A 22,654-nucleotide genomic window follows, 5' to 3' on the forward strand; every position below is an offset into this window, starting at 1 on the left:
CGCGCATATGCGCGCCCTCATGTCGCGCATATGCGCGAGGTCTTCTGCCCATTTGGCGCATGGGCGCGCATCACGTCGCGCACGTGCGCGAGAGGCACTGTCCTCGCACATAAATTATCACACGTTACCTCAAATCGTGTCTCGGTTAATCCTCTCATAATCACATCAAATTATAAATCAATAATTACGGATTACTAGGATAAAATTCGCGGGCATTACAATTAAACACAAGGATTTGGGAAAAAAAATACATCAACTTGACTTCATATTAATTATATGGAAAAAAATATAGTATCGAGTGGTTGCCGTTTTACCAAAATTTATAGTCGGTGATAATGGTGCAGCTCAAATAATTGAAACCGTACAACAACTCAATCGCCATGATTCAATTGATCTATCCAGCAGGGACAATTATTGCACCTCAATAATCTCTTTCTCAATAATCGCACTTCTTGCAATCAATGAGAATCGAACTCATGATCTTAGCTCTGATACCAATTATAGGACCGAACGTTTGCTGTAAAACAAAAACTTGTGTGAGACGATCTCACAGATTGTATTTTGAGAGACAAATCTTTATTTGGGTCATCCATAAAAAATTATTACTTTTTATGTTAATAGTATTACTTTTTATTATGAATATCGGTAGGGTTGACTTATCTCACAAATAAAGATTCATGATACCGTATCACAAAAGATCTACTCTTGCTGTAATGGTACGACTCAAATATTTGAACAGTACAAAGCCCAAACACCGTGATTTGATTGCTTTGTTCAAGCAAGAATAATTATTACATCTAAAAAAGCTATTAGTAATTTAAACATTATTTCTTTAATCGATTATCAAACCAAACAAATCTAATTTTTTTAATATAATTAATTACATATTTTATGCGTCATTGACTTTCCAAATTTTATTAATTGAAGACATTTACAGTACACGAAAATTCCACTTGACTTTTAAATACAATACCAAACCATTATTTATGAATCATTGTTCAGAATTTTTTGGTGCAAATATTTTTTTACTCGAGTTTACAGATATTACAAACTATAATATATATTTTATATGACCTTCGGCAGGGAGCAGCACAACTGAGTCCAAGGAAATGCCTCGATAAATATTAATTACTAATTAGAACATAAAAAATATCATTTACTATCCACGCTTCAAGTTTTATATTAAATTAGATTAATTAATTGAGTAAATTATTATGATATTAATTAGTTAACCCAATTTAAAAATAAAATCAAATCGGCTTATTTGGTTTTGTTCTCTTTAAACCCAAAAAAGGCTTATAAGTCATATATAACATAGCCTCATGGCCGGTTGGAATCCGAACAAACTTATATAAAATATGAGAAAATTGTATTTAAAGATCTCAGTATGTTTATCTCTTCTCGATATTGATAGTTTATGTTTTAAAATTTCAGTCTTATCCTTGTATCTTTCACTTTTCTGCAATTTCAGTTCTTTTTCATTAAAAAATATTGATGTGACACTACACATTTCAGCATCATATCCATGTTACCTGAGCTCCACATCTGTGTCACATATGAAAATGGTCCAAAACTGTGTCACATCAATATTTTTTTATGATATATATATATATCAGTGTTCTCCAAACCGGACCGGACCGGCCGGTTGGACCGGTTCAACCGCGAACCGGCCTCCAGACCGGTCCGGAGATAAGTAAAAACCCGGAAAACAGGTTTAACCGGAAAAAACCGGTTAAAACCCGGTTAAACCAGAAAAACCGAAAACCGGCCGGTCTTTAGGAACCGCACGGGTCTGTGAAATTATAAAAAAAACTTTTTTGTATAAGAAACTTGATGTTTGCTACTTTTTTGTATAATTAAACTTGATGTTTTCTTGGGCACTTAAACTTGGTCATCACTATTTGGTTATATGTTAGGTGTAATTTGGATTTTTGAATTTGAAAAGTGATGTTTATTTGGATATTTGTTGTAATTTTCATCTTAAAAATTAAGTAAAAACTATAAAAACATAAATAATCAATATTTTACTATTTTATTTATTATATAAAATAAATAAAATATTAATTTTATTGATCCGGTTCGACCGTTCGGTTGAACCGGTTGAACTGGTTGAACCAGTGTTCTCCAAACCGGACCGGACCGGCCGGTCGGACCGGTTCAACCGCGAACCGGCCTCCAGACCGGTCCGGAGATAAGTAAAAACCCGGAAAACAGGTTTAACGGGAAAAAACCGGTTAAAACTCGGTTAAACCGGAAAAACCGGAAACCGGCCGGTCTTTAGGAACCGCACGGGTCTGTGAAATTATAAAAAAAACTTTTTTGTATAAGAAACTTGATGTTTGCTACTTTTTTGTATAATTAAACTTGATGTTTTCTTGGGCACTTAAACTTGGTCATCACTATTTGGTTACATGTTAGGCGTAATTTGGATTTTTGAATTTAAAAAGTGATGTTTATTTGGATATTTGTTGTAATTTTCATCTTAAAAATTAAGTAAAAACTATAAAAACATAAATAATTAATATTTTACTATTTTATTTATTATATAAAATAAATAAAATATTAATTTTATTGATCTGGTTCGACCGTTCGGTTGAACCGGTTGAACCATTTTTTAAAGCTTGATCGGTTCGATTAACGGTCCGATTATAAAAACACTGGGTTGAACCATTTTTTAAGGCTTGACCGGTTCGATTAACGGTCCGGTTATAAAAACACTGATATATATAACGAAGTAAGAATGAAATTTGACAACATAGTTGACTATAATCATAAAAAATAAAAAGTACAAAACATAATTTTCCACATCTATAGACACACTTAATCTTATGTGCATTGTAATAATGTAATGTTCATACCCAACCTAATAAACATGTTTAGTGTTTTTTCAATAAAGACTGTGTTTTCCATGAGGTTACTTGAGTCTCCATATTTCGAAGACTTCGGGTAATGAACAAATGATTAAGTTTTAAGCATAATTTGCCCAAATGCAAATACAATATAATTGCACTATCGACATGTTAATTATTAGTCATTTGGTTAATTATAAAATAACCAAACTTCTTGATTTTTTTTAATAAAAATGATTGCTAATTATTGGATTTTGTCAAAAATTGACAATATATGAAGATTCCACACGCCAAGAAAACTTTATTTCTAATGACCAAACCGAACTTTAAAGACGAAGACATCACACGTAAATCATTCGTCAATATAAAATTAAAATCTTAATTAATCATGTCCCTTTGTTAAATCCTTCAATTCTATTTGGTTTGGCTTGAAACTAATATTGGTGAGGAATTAGGGAAATGTCTTTTTTTTGTTAGTTTCTATATTAATTAATCGTATCTATATTTGTTGTACAGAAACGATTAACCTAAGTTGTTATATGAGTCAATTGTAATTTTGTATGAATCATCATAAGCTTTCGTTATTAAATTTATGAGGTATAATCACTTGCTAAATTGAATAACAATATATATGGATGACATGACCAACTATTCTATAGATAGACAAACATTTTTTTACTTATCCTCGAACGAGCTGACCGGGCCACCCATCCCTACACGTCCCAGCGGTGAAGGGTCCTCTCGAGGTGGACCGGGGATGGTGATGAGGGGGCTGCTTTACAATGATTGGAGAAGTCATGTAAATCGATTTGTTTCGTGAAAAATTATTATGGTGATTGTTTGATAAAAAGAAAAAAAATTTGTACACATCTTTGACCATATCTGAAAAGAAGGTAAAAATTTGTGTGAGACGGTCTCACGGATCGTATTTTGTGAGACATATATCTTATTTGGGTCGTCCATGAAAAAATATTACTTTTTATGCTAATATTATTATTTTTTATTGTGAATATTGGTAGAGTTTATGCGTCTCACAGATAAAGATTCGTGAGACCGTCTCACAAGAAACCTACTCTGTTACGAAATGTGCTCTAAAGTTAAATTTTTTTTTATTGTTCATGCTTTTTTAGCCACTTTAAATACTTTTTGCACCAAGTTTTTTAATTAAGCGAAAGTCCTCCTCCTTTGACAATAATGAGATTCTCTGTCTAAACTAATGTGTGTGTTCCAATTAACTTCTTTTTTTTTTCTTTGTACTTTTTTTTTACTCGTCATATTTTTTGCCTAAACACACAGAATTGCAAGACTTGAACACAAGCTGGAATTTTTTTTTATTTCACTAAATTACCACCCCTCATTTTGATGCATGAAATAGGAAAATCTTGGGTACATGAGACTCTGAAAAATTCAATTTCATTTTCAAAATACTTATCTTTGGAATATTATCTCATACTAAAAAATAATGTATTTTATTTTTTGTGAACGAGAATGTAATAAAATAAGAAAAAAAAAGTCAAGTAAAGTACTTAAGAAAAAAGAAATTAATAAGGACAGATCAAATATTTAACAATCCATCTTTGCTCAAGAACTTTTTACTAGTCAATCCATTAATTTGATTGTGTTTACTCTTCGATAATGTGAAATACATTTATTATAAAATCAAGAATGAGTATACCGACAATATACTAAAAAAGTGGATTTTAATTTTTTTAATATAATTTCTAATCAATCAAAGAAGTAGGTAATGCCATATTTTCCCAGTCTTTTTTTTTTTAAAAAAAAAAACAACTTTCCTTACTAATTCCCTCCTTTAAATTTCCAAGTACCAAGATTCCCAACTTCACAACAAAACCTCATTCTTCACAAACCTCCATTCCTTGAACAAATATATGACACTAAACAACTCAGAAACATCAGAAGAAATAGTTACATAATTTGAATCCTACTTAGCTTGTTCAAGAATGGGTTGCAAGCCATTAGATCATAAGCCAAAGAAGAAGCACAGAAAGGGACTATGGTCGCCGGACGAAGATCAGAAGCTAAAAAACTACATCATGATATATGGCCATGGTTGTTGGAGCTCGGTTCCTATAAATGCCGGTAAGTTATAAATTTCGTGCTAGTATCATACTTGTATATAAACATAATCATGAATATATTATATATATATATAAACATAAGATCGTGCTCACATGCACCTCGAATCTTTAGGTCGTCGTTGTTTTCCGTCGACATTCCATTTAAGTTGTATGTAAAGAATGCGAAGATAAACGTGAATTGAGGCGTCTTATTGTTCATCATGACATCATATGTAAGGCTCTCATGTTGGTCTGTGGAAGATGATGTAATAAAACTAGTGCAAACCAACATGCTGAAGGTCCTAACACACTTCATCAGAATTTGTTAATTCTTTAAGGCAGTATATATATATATATATATATATATATACACACACACACATAGAATAATATTTGAACCAGTAAGTTTGCTACCAGAAGTCAACAACATTAGAAATATATGTTTCAAGTTGAATATGATTTAATAATACTGTGTTATAAAGGATGAAGGTTGACAGTATAACCATCTAAACATCTTAATTTATAGGATAGAAATCAGCATTATGGTTACCGTCCCTTGCTCAATTGACTAGATTAAGCCAGCAGGCCGAGGCTCATGGCGAATAATCTGTAACATCATCGTTTTACATGGTCGCAGGTTTGCAGAGGAATGGGAAGAGCTGCAGGTTAAGATGGATTAATTATTTAAGGCCGGGACTAAAGAGAGGAACGTTTAGCATGCAGGAAGAGGAGACAATCTTGGCCCTTCATCAAATACTAGGCAACAAGTAAGAAACTGAGTCCTTTTGATCAATTATACAGAAGATTAAATTATATATCTATGTGTATGTATATCTATACATACAGCATTAATACGAAGCAATGGATACACGTTCTCCTGGTGGATTTTTAATACTATTGCTATAATTCAGGTGGTCACAGATAGCACGTCATTTGCCTGGAAGAACTGATAACGAAATAAAGAACCACTGGCATTCTTATCTGAAGAAAAGGGTGGCGAAAACGGCTGAAACCGAAGCTCGGATCAAAGACGAATGCGCGAATAACCAACCTTTAAAACTAGAAACATTGCCTCCCTTCGAGTCAATCTCCCAAAATTCTGTCGCTGAATCGTTTGAAAACAAGGAAGGGCAGATAGTAGAAACAGACCACTCGTGGGGAGTCCAAAAAAGCAATTTACCAAAAGTTCTTTTCACCGAGTGGCTAGCTTTAGACCAGTTTCATGGCCAGGATCACCCGGTGAACTCCTGCAGCGAAGTGGATTTCAAGAATAACATTGATCAATATGATAATCCGAATTTCGACGACGGTTTGGTTCATAGTTTTCTTCTGAATGAAGGGCAATTCGAAATGCAATCCAACAGCATTTCGGTTGATGATCACATGATTCAATCACAATTGACATTCGGTTTCGAGGATCAGATCTCAGAAAGTGGTTTGATCAATACTTTTACTGGCGAATTTGGCTTGTTTTGTGACGATATTTACATGTAAATGATGATTCATAGTGAGGAAGATCGAGAAATATCTGAAATAATGTACAGAAAATTACTACAACGCAAAGAATAAGACAGAAAAACACACTCGGCATTATTTGTTTTATTGTTTACATTAATTTGCTCTTATTTTCAACGTACATTGGAATGATTAATCCTGTTGACGTGCATCTCAGAGATATTCTCTCGGTCAGAAAAACAAAGCGTAACATTCCAACGTCTGATAGTCAGACAAAGTCATAGACATGACATAATACAACACGACCTGTCAACCCGACACGACTCAACACGAAAAAAATCATGTTCGGGTTTGTGTCGGGTCGGGTTCGGGTTGTGTGGGTTCGGGTTAGTGCCATGTTAAACGAGTTTCGGGTTGGGTCGCGGGTTGATCCGAAATTTTTTTTTTTGAAAATATTACCTATATTTTTATATATTGTATGTTTGAACAAAATTTATTGTATATTTATATGATAAATTTTCATCATTTAATATTTATTTTGTATATTTTTTATTTTTTAACAATTGTTTATTTGATTTAGTAAATATACTTTAATTTTCTACAATTAAACTTTCAAATTTAAATCGAAAATTTTGTTATTATGTGTTTAAATTAAAATATTATTATTATTTTTATTTTTTCGAATTTTTTTCATTAATTTTTTTTTAAAAAAATAAATAAAATTCGGGTTAGACGGGTTCGTGTTTGGGTTGGAGGTTTTCGGGTTGCTTTCGGGTTCGAGTTGAAAAAAAATAAAAAAATTTCGCGAGTTGACCTGAAACCCGACCCGATTGACACCCCTAGACAAAGAAATATTATATATTGGGGACAATAGAGACATTCTTGTATAGTGTTTTTATAATTGATTTTATTTATACTCAAATAGACAATTTTTATTTCTTGAAAAAAAATAATTTTCGTTTTGTGTTTGCTATAGAATATTGAGCTTACTCTTCTCAAAGCATGAGAAATCAAATCAATAAGCATTTGTTACAAACTTGCATTTCTTTTTTTGGACAAATGGAGCACTATTTTCAGAAACTTGCACAAAACAAATGAATAAACAAACAATTCTACACCAAGTTTACCACACAAGACACTCAAAAACATTGCAAGAATTAGAGTCAGACGTCCAAATGGAATAATAACAACAATTTACATACAATACAACTTCTGTAACATATCACAGAGACGACATTTTTCATACTTGAAAAAAACCAAGTAGTTTCTTAGGACTGGTTCCAGTTGCTCGGTACTTGGCCGCTGTCTCCTCTGCCTTGAGAAGATCTTCTCCCCTTTTGGCTTCGGTAATCGCTCTCTTTTCTTCTGCAGCCTTGTGTAAGAGAGCAATCTTGTTTTTCATTTGCTCAATGTACTCCGCTTTCTTTTTCTCTAACTGCTCCTATGGAAAGCCAGCCGTACATTTAGTCGACCTTGGCTAGTCAAGGCTAAAATTTCTGACAAAGATTATGAATAAGGAAAGAAGTATAGTTACCTCGATCTTTTTGAGCTCGGCTTCTAGGCTCGCTTTCTTGCTGTTTTCCCAGGCTCCGATGGCAGATAGTTTCTTTTGAGCCCTGTAAATGGAGCATAAACATCATCAAAACCTTCTAATCAAATAATTACATCTCTCATTTCACATTTCCATTGTTATTCATTAAAGATATTAAACAAGAAAAGATAATACACGTGTTGCCGTATTGTTGAAGACATCTGTAGACAACAACCGTGAAAAAATTGGCTGAAGATTTGTTTTTGTTGCTCCAATTTTGACATCGTGTTTTGTTTCCACATATATTGTTTTAATATGATTCTTTGTTTTAACAAGTATTTGATTTTCTCAGCATGTTTAGAAAATTGATTTTTGATTAAAATCACTGGCGATAGCTTTTGTGTAAACTCATTGGTCTTTGTATTACAAACTTATATATTCCGCTGTATGTTAGTTTGAAATATTACAACATTTCACGTAACACTTAATTCTGATAAACATAAATTTATGGTTACATACGATCTTGCTTGTTTTGCAGTTAAACAAAATTCACCACATAATTTACACAACAGATTTAAAGCAAAGGAAGGCAGGCCCAAATATATGGCTAGTACTACCATACAACATAGCAGAGTTATCTCATAGAAAATGAACGGTTAATGGGAGAGGACTGAAAACAGAAAGGCCTAATCTTTTTCGAAATTTTCAATGATTTTTCAGACACATAGCCAGAAAATTCGATGCTGGCTAGGATTATTTATCGCAATTAGGATATCCAATTCAAGTGACAGTATGGAAAAAGCACGATCGAGTTCAGGAGTTGTCGACACCAATTTTTTGTTCCAATAGCAAAGTCTAGTCTCCGCAGTCTTACACCGAGACTCGTTTTTCGTTATAAAAGCAGTAAGAGAACTCACTTGTTCTCAGATTTAGATTTCTCACTTTCTTCCCATGCTTTTATTAAAGATATTCTCTTCTCTGTTGCAACCCTGGCAAGCACAGCATCTGAAGATACATACAAGAAAATTAGTATTTCTTGAAAACTTCTAATGTTTCCACCAAATTACTCCTTCATCAAAATAAAGAAATAAAGAAATAAATACTTCAATGTAGTCTTGATCACCTCTGTCTATAGAGTTCACAGGTTTCTTCTCCTCGACAGCTTCTGGCTCTTTGGAAAACACACAAAAACACTTCAGAAGTTTGGAGATTTTCTACTAAAGTACTGTTAATCATGGGCAGTAAAGAGTGAATTTTGAAATTAATGTAATTTTACATATGAGTTCAAGAATTTTTTTAAAAATAAAATTAAACCTCAATTTTGAAACAAGGAAAGGCCGAATACAGTTATCCTAAAAACTTGATTTCTTACAGAAGCAATTTTTTCTCAGTAAAAGCTCAAATAAACACATGAGCCTGTATCTTTTCCTTCAAAAACTTGGAAATATAAGAATTCTCGATCTTGGCACTCTACAATTCCAGCTCAAAACAACAAATACATGACAGCAAAAGAAAGAAAAAATTATAGATTTCAGTTACATTATTAATCAAAATTAGATATCTTTCCCACACAGAGGGCAGAAACAGTAAATTTTCAAGTCCTGAACCCAACCTATATTCAGAAAAAAAACTCCAGTGAACAGGAGTAAGTTGCAGTACAAATTCCGAAATCAAGAAACAATTTTTCACACAAACAGAAAGAACCCACTTTTTTTTTTTGAGAAAGCAAAATTATACCATCAAAACACACAAACATAACCCATAAACATACAGACACATTACTTTCAACAACAGCAAGAGCCTTGAATTCATCAGCCCTCTCTTCAGCGGGAGGGGGAGGCGCCGGAAGAATAGATTTCTCCACGTCTTTCGGAGCTTCCACCGTCTCCACCGGCGGCGGCTTCTGCTCTGCGCATACCTTGGGCTCTACTTTCTCGGCTTCCTCAGCCATAACTTCAGAAAACTTAGCTATTTTGGCTTAATTTAGCTATCTTTAGAGAAGAAAACTGAAAGAAGAAAAGGGCTTCGAGGGTAGAAGGAGATTATATAGCAGGAAATGAGAGTAAACTGAGTTGCGGCGGTGGTTGAGGGGAGGGAAGGTAAGTGTCGCTTGGACTTGAACAGACAGCGGAGAGATTGTTGAATGATACAGATAGGACACGTTTGGCTTGTCGTGTGTTGCCTCACAATGCCCATATGTTTATTAGTGTTTCCCAATTCTATTATTTTTTCATTAACAAAATTAATTTTGTGAATTTTGATTAATTCTTTCCTTTTTTTTTGAGATTTTAAATTATACAAAATAATTTGGCTATATTTGAGTAAGGAGCATTAATTCTATTGTACTTAGATAACTAGATTTTAAATTTCATGAACTTGTTTTTCATGAACAAAATCGAAGTAAATTTCAAATTACGCAATTTAAGTATTAATGTAAGTGTATTTAGAATACTTCTAAGATGATCAAATCCCTCTGTCCAAATTAAAGTTAGTCTTCCAAAACATAACCTTAAAGAAAATGAATGCAAGTTATTCACTTTAGTTACATGATTTAAAATGATTTCATTTAATAAAAATTTGAAATTGAGTACTATGACAAAAGGAATAGGTAAAAAAAGAGAAAAGAACAAACCTATTTTCTTATTAGTTTTTTAAAAAATGTAATTATAAATTTAATTTTTAAAATTCAATGAAAAATTGGACTTGAAAGCTTGAGTTGTAAGAATTAATGTTTGCATGTGGAGTTGAGTCCAAACTATGGTAGAGAGCCGTTGGGGGTGTGTGTGACCTTATTTTGTCTTCAAATGTGTTCCTATGAAAGTGGTCCACGCACAAATGCGACTTTTTACTTGGAATAGCACTTTTTAGTGTTGCTTTTCCCATCCCTTTCTTTTTTTTTTTTTAGATTAGGTCTCTTGTAAGACGGTCTCACGAATCTTTATCTGTGAGATAGGCCAACCCTAACGATATTCACAGTAAAAAATAATACTCTTATCATAAAAAATAATAATTTTTCATGGATGACCCAAATAAGAAATCCGTCTCACAAAATACGACCCGTGAAACCGTCTCACACAAATTTTTGCCCTTTTCAAAATCCAAATTTAACCGTTACAGTGTATTCTAGGTAAAATTCTTTTCTGCCACTACGCCTTTTTTGGTAAGCGAAATTAAAAGTATCTAATTCACCATATCCATTTTCTATAATTTTATGACATTATTAACAATATTACAATTTTTTTAAAAAAAGAATTTAATATAAAATAGAGGACGATACGATTATTTTTCATTGCAATTTAACATAACTAGACTGAGTCAGAAAATAGAGGTTGTGAGACAAAAAAAATTTTAAATCCTTTTTTAGCCGAAGAACAATTATTAGGAAAGAACGTGAATTAACTTGAGATTGTTAAGTATACAAAATAATTTGGTTATATTTGAGTAAGGAGCACAAATTCTATTGTACTTAGATAAATAGATTTTAAATTTCATTAACTTGTTTTTCATGAACAAAATCGAAGTAAATTTCAAATTACGCAATTTCAGTATTAATGTAAGTGTATTTAGAATACTTCTAAGATTATCAAATCCCTCAATCCAAATTAAATTTAGTCATCCAAAACATAACATTAAAGAAAATGAATGTAAGTTATTCACTTTAGTTAGATTATTTAAAATGATTTCATTTAATAAAAACTTGAAATTGACTACTATGACAAAACGAATAGGTAAAAAAAAGGAGAAAAAGAAAAACCCATTTTTATTTATTAGTTTTTTTAAAAATATATATATATATTTATTTTTTAAAATTCAATGAAAAATTGGACTTGAAAGCTTGAGTTGTGAGAATTGATGTTTGCATGTGGACTTGAGTCCAAACTATGGTAGAAAGCCGTTGGGGGGGTGTGTGACCTTATTTTGAAAGTGGTCCACGCACAAATGCGACTTTTTACTTGGAATAGCACTTTTTAGTGTTGCTTTTCCCTGCTCTTTCTTTTTTTGAAGAATAGGTCTCTTGTAAGACGGTTTCACGAATATTTATCTGTGAGACATGTCAACCTTAACGATATTCACAGTAAAAAGTAATACTCTTATCATAAAAAATAATATTTTTTTCATGGATGACCCAAATAGGATATCCGTCTCAAAAAATACGACCCGTGAGATCATCTCACACAAGTTTTCGATGTTTTTGAAAGCCAAATTTAACCATTCCAGTGTATTCTAGGTAAAATTCTTTCTCTGCCACTTCGCCTTTTTGGTCAGCGAAATTAAAAGTATTTAATTCACCATATCCATTTTCTATAATTTTATGACATTATTAACAATATAACGATTTTTTAAAAACGAATTCAATATAAAATAGAGGACGATACGATTATTTTCATTGCAATTTAACATAACTAGACGGAGCCAGAAAATAGAGGTTGTGAGACAAAAAAAAATTTTAAAACTTTTTTTAGCCGAAGAACAGTTATTAGAAAAGAACGTGAAAAAAATATAATTAATTTTAGATCCCTAGTCAACAAAATTAAAAAGTTGAGAAGGGCGGGTTAGTGTCTCAGCTCCGTCTCCGAACATAAATAACTATACATCTCACGCAGTCGGTATACCTTGAACTTAAGATAACTAGGATCTTGGGACTCACCTTGCCCTACTATATTAAAATTTTAATATAATTTTACGCCGTACTAATGGAATTCTCTCCAATCTCAATCATTATTCATAAGGGCACCCACATTAGGTGTTAAAGGGGTGTTATAACACCCCTTTAACACCCAAACACCCCTTTAACACCCACTCTCCAATGTGAGCGGGCGTTATAACGCCCACTCACATGAGAGAGGGTGTAAAGCGTTCATATGTATGAACGCCCCTGTGTCAGTTTTTTTTTTTAAAAAAATTGGATAATTAGCAACGGTTTTGAACAAACTGTCACTATTAGCGACGGATTTTCAAAAACCGTCGCTGATTTGCTTACACACGATTTTAATTTTGTTTTCAAATCTTGAATTTCGGTTTTTTTTAAAAAAAAATTCATTCAAATTTTGTTTTTAAATTTTGACTTTCAGGTTTTTTTACTAAAAAATAAATTTGTAATTTTTTTAATTTTTATTTGTAAATCATTTGTATATATTTTATTTTTTATTTTAAATATTTAATTAATGAATTTGAATGTTTAAAAGAATGTGGGTAAAAGAGATATATTGTTATAATGAGTATGTGGCAGTAAGACCCATAAATAATGAGTTTGAATGTTAAAAGGAATGTGGTTAAAAGAGATATGTTGTTATAATGATTATATGGCAGTGGACTCCATGCTTTTTGATGAGTTGGTGGGTGTTTAAACACCCAACGAATGCGGATGCTCTAAAAACCAACATGTTATTTAAATAAAATATGTCTTATTTTTCATTAAAATTTATGTCAAAATATTAGTTTCAATCTAAAAATACACTGATTTTTTTAAAAAAAAGTTAAATTCGTCCCTAATCTTTTCGTTGGGTGGTGGGGTTCCATATCACATAGTTAGCCAACCAATTTAGAAACCAATAATTCTTTTTCTTTGGTCACAAAAAGACATTTAAAAATTAATTATTTGGAATTAAAAAGTCCACAGAAAAGCATGCAAATAAAGGAAGTAATGTGATAACGTGCTCACGCTTTAAAGAAAAATTAGGCTTATCACAAACCCAATTATATATTGGTTTCTAATGGACTTTGAGGCCCAGGAAACTTTTTAGAACAAGGCACAACTACGATCTGAGTTACAGGCCCACGTTTAATTAGCCATCGAGGCCCATGGGGCTCATCGCATCAAGGATCTCGTCTGATTCGAGCTATCCGTTATCGAGAGTCGTTTTATGACAAGAAGAGATTCAAATTTCTCTCCATGAATTTCAAGAATCATCTCCTCTCCAAATTTTGTCTCCTTGATAATGATATACCACTACAAGAAAAAAACCAAAACAACAGACATACGACAACAGTTTTAGTGAAAATCGTTGTCGTATATGTGTTTTTTAAGCAAAATACAACAGTAAACCGTTGTCTTTGCATAAAACCGTTGTATTTTGCGGGTCAAAGACAACGGTTTTTAGGGTCAACGACAACGGTTCTATAAAACCGTTGTCTTTGAGCGTTTTTTAGGGTCAAAGACAACAATTCTATGAACCGTTGTCTTTGAGCATGTTTTTTTGGACAATCGAAAACGGTTTTCTAAAATCGTTGTCGATTAACGTGTTTTTTGAACAGATAACAACAGTATGGAGGAACTGTTGCCATATTTAGCGACGGTCTCGTTGCTAATTTAAAAATAGCGACGGTTTTGCTTAAACCATCGCATGTTTTAAATTAGCGACGGTTTTTCCTAAACCGTCTCTAATTTTAGCGACGATTTTAGCAAAATTGTCGCTACATATAGCGACGGTTGTAAACAAAACTATCGCAAATTTAAAATATGCGACGATTTTACAATTACCATCGCTATTACCGACGATTTAAGCAAAAATCATCGCAAATTGCCTATAAATATCCGCACTTTCATTCCATTTTCCTCCACACCACTTCACAACACTTAAAATTTCTCTCTCTTACACGATTTTATCACTTCACAACACTTAAAATTTCTCTCTTACACGATTTTATCACTTCACAACACTTAAAATTTCTCTCTTACACGATTTTAGTTTCGATTTAAGGTAAATTTTTTCGCTTTATTTTTTTGTAAATTTTTAAATGTTAGTTAAGTTCATGAATATTGTTAGCATAGTCAAATTGTGAGTTTTTTTAGATTTGTTAAATTATTAAAAGTAATTTGTTTTTTGTGAAAATATTAGCGACGGAAATCATGAAAAAACCGTCGTTAATATTAGAAATACATATTTAGTTTGTATTTCAGACCCATTTTAACAAACTCTTTTAAAATTTAATGTTTTTCAAAATCTTGACGTACATGAACAGTAAGATATTGATTCATGCATGAAAATAGCATGAAGAAATTAACTAATTGTTTGTGAAATTAACAGCATAATGAAATGAAAGCAGAACATGGACTCACGTGAAAACCCTAATTTCCAGATCCATTTTGGCAGACATTTAGCGAACGATGCGTTACACTTGTGTGATTTTTTTATTTTTATTTTATTTTTTTTTCAACTTACACTTGTGTGATTTTACAATGTATTATTATTTTTGTTTAACTAATGGTTAGTGGATAAGTGGATTTAAGATTATGCTAAAATAGTCAATTTCGGATAGTGTATTCAATTCAGAATTTTGATGACTTTTTCAAATGATAGATTTTTTACGGATTTAATAGATTTTTATCGACTTTTACAGAATCTCACAGATTTAGTCCTTGAGTTGTCTTTTTCTATTTTTTAATCTAGCTTGTTAAAGTTGTGTGATAGTCTTAAAACTTTTTTTTTATTTGTTTTTAGTACTGCTTTGTTAGAATGTTGCTTGATACTAAAAAAATACTGATATGATACTGAAAAATAACAATGTGGTATCCAAACTTGAAGATATGACAAAGAACCAAGTCGTAAGATTCAAATACAACTTTGAAAAGTTAAAATATATAAAAAGTAAACTAAATTAGTTTTGTATATATGTATAGATGATTCAAATAAAATTATGTTTTCTAGTTAACGAATAAAAAAGAGTAGCTAGGAAAATCACTCCGAGTGTCCTTTTATGTAATAATAAATGATATAAAACTAGAGGTACTCACGAAATCTTATCTTTTAATCCGTTTATTATTTTTATTTTCTCCAACAAACAAAAGATTGAAGTGTCTCTTTACCATTAAATATTCGAAAGTTTCTTGGACAATAACCATATGACATCAGGAAGAGTTTGAATGATTTTTCTGAAGACTACTGTGAAGCCCCAAAGAATTAAAAACACATTCAAGCCATGAATTCAAAGAGCAATTTGAAGAGCCATAATATGTTAATGGTGTTTAAGGCCATTAAGAAGGCCATAAACATGGTTGTACTGATAACCTTTTCACCTCCCTTCCATGAGCCTATAAATAGTGGCCAAAAGGTAGGAGAAATCACACTTTCCATCTTGCATTTCAGCAACCCATTCTTGTCCATTTTCGAAGCACCGCAACAGTAGCCGAATTCTTGTCCGGTTCGACGCAGTCCAACAGCTTTCGTGTCCGAATTTTAGTTGTCTTTCCCTCAAATCTTTGAAGATTATCATCAGATAAGTGAGTTTTTGCTATACTTTTACGTACACTTACATTTTATAAGTGTACTACTCGATATATATATCAACATACTTGTTCTTCGTAAGTATGCCCACATTTGCTTAAAAATACATTATGTATGTTTCTTGAAATTCGATCGACATAATATATTTGTTCCTATTTGTTATGAAAATCCTTGAACAATTTGTTGTTTGATATTATTTATAATATTTGAAAGTATGTTTGAAATATTTGAAATGCACTGTCATGATTCGAATTAGAAATGACAAGAAAATTCTGATATTTGATATGTTTTGGTTAAGGCCCTGATGCGATGGGATATAATAACCGTTCTTTTGGCCTCGCCTCTTAGAGAAGTAACATATAGGGGACTGATCAGTAAACCATGGAAATGAGATGATTTTCAGTGATATGTTTGTATTTTGTTCGTATTGGATTTAACATGCTTATTATTGAAATTATGATAACGTATTCGTATAATTATAACCTTGATAATTGTTATGCCCGATCGACCCCCATTTACTGAGTATTTCTCAAATACTCACCCCTTACATTCACACCCTAGATAAGAACGAGGAACAAATCGAAGATAAAAAACAAAAATACTTTTGGGTTGGTGATGAAGTTAAACCAATTCAAGACCAATCTTGACATTCTGTCTTTTAGTTGTATTATCGTGTTCTACGCTTCCGCATTTCGTTGTAATCGTATTGTAAAGAAGATTATTGATTTATGTAATAGACTGACTTTTGGCTATTTGATCTACTACGTTGCTTGTTGTTATATGATTTTAAATTGTTAAACGACGCCGATGACATGTCTCGGTTTTGGGGCGTGACTACTACATAATTGTTTTCTCTAGTAGGTAAGCCTATATCTTTCGTCACACCGAAAATGAATGCGAAATAATTATTAATTGACTTAGATTAATCATTTTTTTAGCGAAAAAGAATATAAAGTAGAATTTAGGGATATATATAAGATTGCTCTTGCTTGAATTGAGCTATGATCGATAGAATGATATAAAAAAATTTGTTGAAAGTATAAACATCATATTTGTTGCTAACGATGAAAGAGTTTAAAAATAAGCATGTATGATTGATCAATGCTCATGAGTTCGATTTCTTGTATAAACATTTTTTTCGGACGAGCTTATCATACATGAGTTTTCCAGTGTGGTTTACTGACTAACATGATTTGTATATTATTGCGTTATTCGGAAATTTACATAATTCACACCAAAAAATAACGACACGTAATAAAAAAGTAAACATGTATCATATAAAACCATTGCAAAGATACATATATATGATAATTAGTGATGCCGATTCATTAAAGAGAGGAAAAGGTGGACAGACACGTATTTATAACCTGAAATACTAATCCCAACTTTTTAAAACTTTTTCCCCACTGCTAATATCCTATTATTGACTTTAAAAGTAATATAGCTTAATTAATGTAATCTATTACACTCAAGTTTAGGTTATGTACCCTCAATGTTTAGTATTAGAGTAGATGTCCAGTAAATTAATTTATAACTTGAATTTTATTGACTCTTATATAAATTAATCTTTATTTTAATAATATTTTATAGATTTTATCCATTATGATATTAATTTTATCTATATACTCATTCAAGCTGCATAAATAAAGTATTTTAATATGCTATAACACTATGAGGTCCACGAGTCCAGTGGATAATGAAATTCATTAGACGCATAATGTATATTCTAAATTTATTTGTAGTCGATTCAACCACCTAAAACAAATATAAATGTAGTTCGAGCTCGAGACTAGCATCTGTAATGTAAACATCACGTTTAATGCGTGGTTAAGAGCATGGAGATATTCATTTATGCAGATGAGTGATCATAAGATGTATCATTGAACAACCATCTATCGGACTTTCCAAATTGTTATAATTTATCGAGTAAAATAGTCTGTGATTATAATTGCACATCATTAATCCTCTAACTCGAGATAACATGGAGACTGTAGCTACGTACTAGAATACAAATGTAAATAAATTATTAGTTGGTGTCATAATTTAGAATATAAAGGTAAATAAACTTAATATCCTATAAATAATTTTAAATCAAACCACGTTCTATGAATATTTTGAATTTCCTTTATTCATCGAATGTGAAAAAAACAACACTCCAACATTCAAGGCAAGACTTTAATATTTAGACGTAAGAAGTTGAAATTGTCACTACAAAAAAAAGGCTAGCGACGGTTCGCTAACAAACCGTCGCCTAAAAGGTTAGGCGACGATTTTAGCGATGGTTTGGTAGTCCGTAACCAGAGGTCGCGTCGCCTTATAGCACCGATGATTTCTTAATAACCGTTACAAATTAGCGACGGTTTTGTTGAAAAATACCGTCGCTAATTTAGCGACTGTTTAGTTAAACGTCGCTAATATAGCGACGGTTACATGCAAACCATCGCTAATTTAAGCGACGGATTAACTTAACCGTCGCTGAATGAAAGACCGTCGCTATATTAAGCGACGGATTTCGAAAAAACTGTAGCTTAATGAAGCGACGGTTTTTAATCAACCGTCGCTATATAGAAAAATCGTCGCTTTTTTTAATTTTCTTAAATACGTAGTGATATAAAAATATATTTTGTCCAGTATAATTGAAAAAAATTTAACAACAAAATTTGAGAAATGTAATAATATTACTAATCTACAAATAATAATACAAGTGTTTGGTACAAATGTCGTAAAAAAAATCAGCAAAAACATGGCTACAGTGACTGGGTCTCGTCATCGTCGTCGTCGTCTCCATCCCCGTACCCTTGCGTCGGAGGAACATAACTCTGTGATAATCTGTGGGTACGAGATGAAGAAGCAATAGCTGCGCCACAAGATCGACCCCTGTGAGAAGTGCCTGGTCCAAGCAACGTACGGCCTGATGTATGCGCAGTAGCTCCCTGTGACATCCCTGCAACTAGGACTCGGACCTGCTCCTCTAGTGACGCCATGCGATCTCTTAACACGGCGTTCTCCGCCTCTGTAGCCTGCATCCTCTCGCAAAGCTCATCGTTACGGCGTAACGATGAGTCTAGAGTCTGTCGCATGTCTGCCATTTGCTGGGACTCAGACGACTGACTGACACCCGATGTCCCACCACGTCGACCCGGAGCCATCTCATCTGGATATAAGGTGCTGGCCATCGACCCACACCCGTACATCCTCCCCTTCTTCTTCCCCCCAACCACAGTCTTGAACATGCTGTTCACTGACTGTGGGCTGGGGATAGCAGGCTCTGATCCATCATCTGCGGGAGTCATCGACTCAGCCATGTAGCGCTCCATCTCCACCTGCGATGTTGATAAAAAATGAATCAAATCGATTTTTTTAATGTAATGTTAATGTGAATAACAAAATTTCATAAACTTACGTTGAGCAGGCGGGATGAAGAAGGAGCCTCCATATTGAAGTTTGGAAACATAGGAGGGACGTACTGATCAACATGAAACTGCCAATAATAATAGTTCGTTACGAAACCATATCTACCTAAATGAAACTTTACCGTCTTGGCATCCTCAAAACATTTGTTTCGACACTTCTTACGGTTGCATGGACATCGTAATTTCCCATCCAACAAACACTCGGGATGACTTAGTGCAAATGACACAAATGTCTCAACACCAACACAAAATTCACTACTTAAGAACTCATTCTCCAACCTACGATATATCCAACTTCTATCTGTGTTTACCCATTGAAGCCTACAAGTTTTTAAATATTAATTTATTTAAAATCTATTATCCAAAAACTATAATACGAAAAGTTAAATAAGTATCTACAAAAATAACATTAACTTAATTATCTAGTAAAAAAAAACTCATGCATGATTTACAAAATAAATAATCTACTACGCTAAAATTCATAAATAAAATACTACGGTAAAATTCATAAATAATTACTACGTAAAAATTAAAATTAAATTTTCTGTAAAAAAAATGCTTTAAAAACCTGATGTGCGCGAAGATATGTAGATTCACGTAACGCTAGAAGATCACACTGACGAGCAAATCTACGAAATTAATACGAAAAAATGTTAGTACAAAATAAAAAAACCGAAACTGCGAAAAAATTGAGTTTCGCTACTACCAGAGAAGAAAGGCGAAAATCGCTGAAGAAAATGTTCGCTAACCTTGGTATATAAAGAATCATAATGACGGTTTTTGAATAACCGTCGCCATTAGCGACAGTTTACAGTTAAACCATCGCCATTAGAAACAGTTTTCTTTTTAACCGTCTAAACCGTCGCATTTATGATTAACCGTCGCAGATCTGATTCGTGACGGTTGTTGCCGTCTCTATTAGCAACGGTTTTGAAATACCGTCGCTAATAGCGACTGTCTAAAAAAGTCGTCGCCAAATCTTCTAATATGTGGTAAAAACCAGTCTCCTAATCACACTTAAATATAAATAGGGATGTCAATGGGTCCGAGTTTTACCCAGAGCCGTAATGGACCCGCGTATATGGGATGAGTTCGGGCATACTAAATGGGTCATGGGGTGGGTCTCGGGTCCAATTTTTCAGACCAGTCCGGATATGGGGCGGGTCATGGGTCCTATAATACCCTCCCCATATATATGTAGATATAAATATTCTAGGGTTTATTAGTTTTATTAATATTCATTTTTTAGTAGCTTACCTCAACCATAACGATCTTAGCTATTCCTATGTCAACTGTTGCATTTGAATCTGCTTTTAGCAATAGTGGAAGAATAGTTGGTCCTCATCTTAGTAGATTAAATATTGTCTACTCGCTGATTTATATTGATATGTTTAAATTATGTTATTACTTATTTTCGGAGATGTCAAGATTTTTTTGGAGAGCTAGTAACTCTTTTTTTATGTAATTCTTTATGTCGTGAAAATACTTTGTTTGTTATTATTAAGTGTGGTCGAAGACATGAATTAATTTTCCACAATGTTGTATTTAGAGGCTTGTCTGTTTCATAATTCAGTCATGTGAGAAGAAATATTACTTTTTTATTTTAAAAAAATTCGGGTCTCACGGGTCTACCCGGCCCCGTTTCGTATTCGATGTGGGGTGGGTCCGAAAAATATTTAACCGGGGTGGGGCGGGTAATGGGTCAAAGTTTTTTTCATGGGGAGGGTCTTGGGTTTAGCCAAACCCGCCTCATACCCGCCCCATTGACATCTCTAAATATAAACGTAGGCAACGGTCAAAAAACCCGTGACACAAAATGGGGACATGTTTGTCCGAACAGTCGCAATATTAGCGACGGTTTTATGATACTTAAGTGACGGTTTAACAAAAACTGTCGCTATAATAGTGACGGTTTACTTTATAATCGTCACTAATTCAACCGTTTTTCAGTGTGTATTTAGAATCTTTGAAATTTTTTAAAGATTTGATAGGGACCCAAATGCAATTAAAACAATCCTTCAGAACAGTAGGGATGATGCTGGCGGAATGATATAATACTCTATTTACAGTATTGTCATGTTGTGAATCTGTTCAGGTATTGATTTCAACATAGGACAAGATTGACTAGTACGAGCATAATACGAGTCAGAAAAAATAATTGATAAGCTGAGAGGGCAAATTAAATCAATATCATTGAATTAAAAGTATGTCTCTTGTTAAACGGTTTCACGAATCTTTATCTGTGAGACGAGTCAACCCTACCGATATTCACAATAAAAAATAATACTCTTAGGCTGCGTTTGGTTGTAGTTATTAGGTGAGTTTATGATTTTTTAACTCACCTAATCCTATTTTTGATACGTTTTTTATTTAACCAAGTCAATCTCTCATATGAATGATTAAATTATATTAGGTGGGTTAAAACAATCACTCATCACCCCCTAGGATTGTTTATCTCACTCTTAATCCATCATATTTTTTCAATTTTAGCATTCTCCTAAATCCAAACTCATCATCACTTCCCTCCACCGACCGCCTAACGGCAACCCCCGCCACCGGCCGACCACCGCCGCCGTCGAACACCGCCGCCTGCCGCTGACCGCACCCGCCGACCGCCGCCTCGGGCAGTCGCCAACCGCCGCTGCCAACCACCTCCTCCTCCTGTCTGCCGACCGCCGCCGTCGCCGTCGACCGCCGGCCGACCACCATCGCCGTCGATCGTCGCAAAAGTGGATGGACAATTTTGTCAATTCATCAAAAGATTATTAATTATCTCATTCTTAATCATCATACCAAACATAATATTATTTTATCATTATATATTATATTTCTATTTCAATCATTTTTTATTATTTCTCTGTTAATCATTTCATTATTTTATTCTCCAACCAAACGTAGTCTTAACATAAAAAGTAATACTTTTTTATTGATGATCCAAATAAGAGATCCGTCTCATATAATAAAATTAATAAAATCGTATCACACAAGTTTTTGGTCTGAACCAAATACACGAGAGATTAAGAAAAAATGAATTAATGATGTACATTGAAAAGGCAGAAAACACCATGTCCACCCAACAATTTAGGACGGAATCTTGACAAGT

The 22,654-nt window shown here is 33.1% G+C and overlaps 3 protein-coding genes across 4 annotated transcripts; 1 reads left to right on the forward strand and 2 right to left on the reverse strand.

Annotated features, from left to right (window-relative positions):
• Positions 1 to 4,771: 4,771 nt before the first annotated feature.
• On the forward strand, positions 4,772 to 6,421 carry LOC142531953 (transcription factor LAF1). Its single transcript, XM_075638240.1, has 3 exons — positions 4,772 to 4,949; positions 5,565 to 5,694; positions 5,839 to 6,421. Exons 1-3 carry the CDS (start codon positions 4,811 to 4,813, stop codon positions 6,419 to 6,421), a joined length of 852 nt encoding a protein of 283 aa, XP_075494355.1. The 5' UTR covers positions 4,772 to 4,810.
• Positions 6,422 to 7,477: 1,056 nt separating this feature from the next.
• LOC142531890 (remorin-like) lies at positions 7,478 to 10,094 on the reverse strand. The gene is made up of 5 exons (XM_075638161.1): positions 9,696 to 10,094; positions 9,037 to 9,084; positions 8,831 to 8,918; positions 7,917 to 7,998; positions 7,478 to 7,823 (listed from the first exon to the last, which is right to left on the reverse strand). Exons 1-5 carry the CDS (start codon positions 9,862 to 9,864, stop codon positions 7,623 to 7,625), a joined length of 588 nt encoding a protein of 195 aa, XP_075494276.1. The 5' UTR covers positions 9,865 to 10,094; the 3' UTR covers positions 7,478 to 7,622.
• An 8,637-nt stretch (positions 10,095 to 18,731) lies between these two features.
• Positions 18,732 to 20,264, reverse strand: LOC142531206 (uncharacterized). Of its 2 annotated transcripts, none has more exons than XM_075637290.1 (2): positions 20,120 to 20,264; positions 18,732 to 19,461 (listed from the first exon to the last, which is right to left on the reverse strand). In XM_075637290.1, exon 2 carries the CDS (start codon positions 19,453 to 19,455, stop codon positions 18,886 to 18,888), a length of 570 nt encoding a protein of 189 aa, XP_075493405.1. In that variant the 5' UTR covers positions 19,456 to 19,461; positions 20,120 to 20,264; the 3' UTR covers positions 18,732 to 18,885. The 2 variants fall into 2 exon arrangements, with proteins under 2 accessions (XP_075493405.1, XP_075493403.1); XM_075637288.1 differs by lacking the exon at positions 20,120 to 20,264 and adding an exon at positions 19,542 to 20,066 and having other exon boundaries at positions 18,734 to 19,461.
• Positions 20,265 to 22,654: the final 2,390 nt, after the last annotated feature.

The sequence above is a fragment of the Primulina tabacum genome, chromosome 17 (assembly GCF_025594145.1).
Source record: "Primulina tabacum isolate GXHZ01 chromosome 17, ASM2559414v2, whole genome shotgun sequence".
NCBI lineage: Eukaryota > Viridiplantae > Streptophyta > Magnoliopsida > Lamiales > Gesneriaceae > Primulina > Primulina tabacum.

Coding starts and splice junctions, on each gene's coding strand:
- LOC142531953 (XM_075638240.1), top strand. CDS start 4,811: ATGGGTTGCAAGCCATTAGATCATAAGCCAAAGAAGAAGCACAGAAAG. Junction 4,950..5,564: donor CTCGGTTCCTATAAATGCCG/GTAAGTTATAAA, acceptor ACATGGTCGCAG/GTTTGCAGAGGAATGGGAAG. Junction 5,695..5,838: donor CATCAAATACTAGGCAACAA/GTAAGAAACTGA, acceptor GCTATAATTCAG/GTGGTCACAGATAGCACGTC.
- LOC142531890 (XM_075638161.1), bottom strand. CDS start 9,864: ATGGCTGAGGAAGCCGAGAAAGTAGAGCCCAAGGTATGCGCAGAGCAG. Junction 9,085..9,695: donor GGCTCTTGCTGTTGTTGAAA/GTAATGTGTCTG, acceptor TGTTTTCCAAAG/AGCCAGAAGCTGTCGAGGAG. Junction 8,919..9,036: donor TGTGAACTCTATAGACAGAG/GTGATCAAGACT, acceptor ATGTATCTTCAG/ATGCTGTGCTTGCCAGGGTT.
- LOC142531206 (XM_075637288.1), bottom strand. CDS start 19,592: ATGTTTCCAAACTTCAATATGGAGGCTCCTTCTTCATCCCGCCTGCTC. Junction 19,462..19,541: donor CTTCATCCCGCCTGCTCAAC/GTAAGTTTATGA, acceptor TCAACATCGCAG/GTGGAGATGGAGCGCTACAT.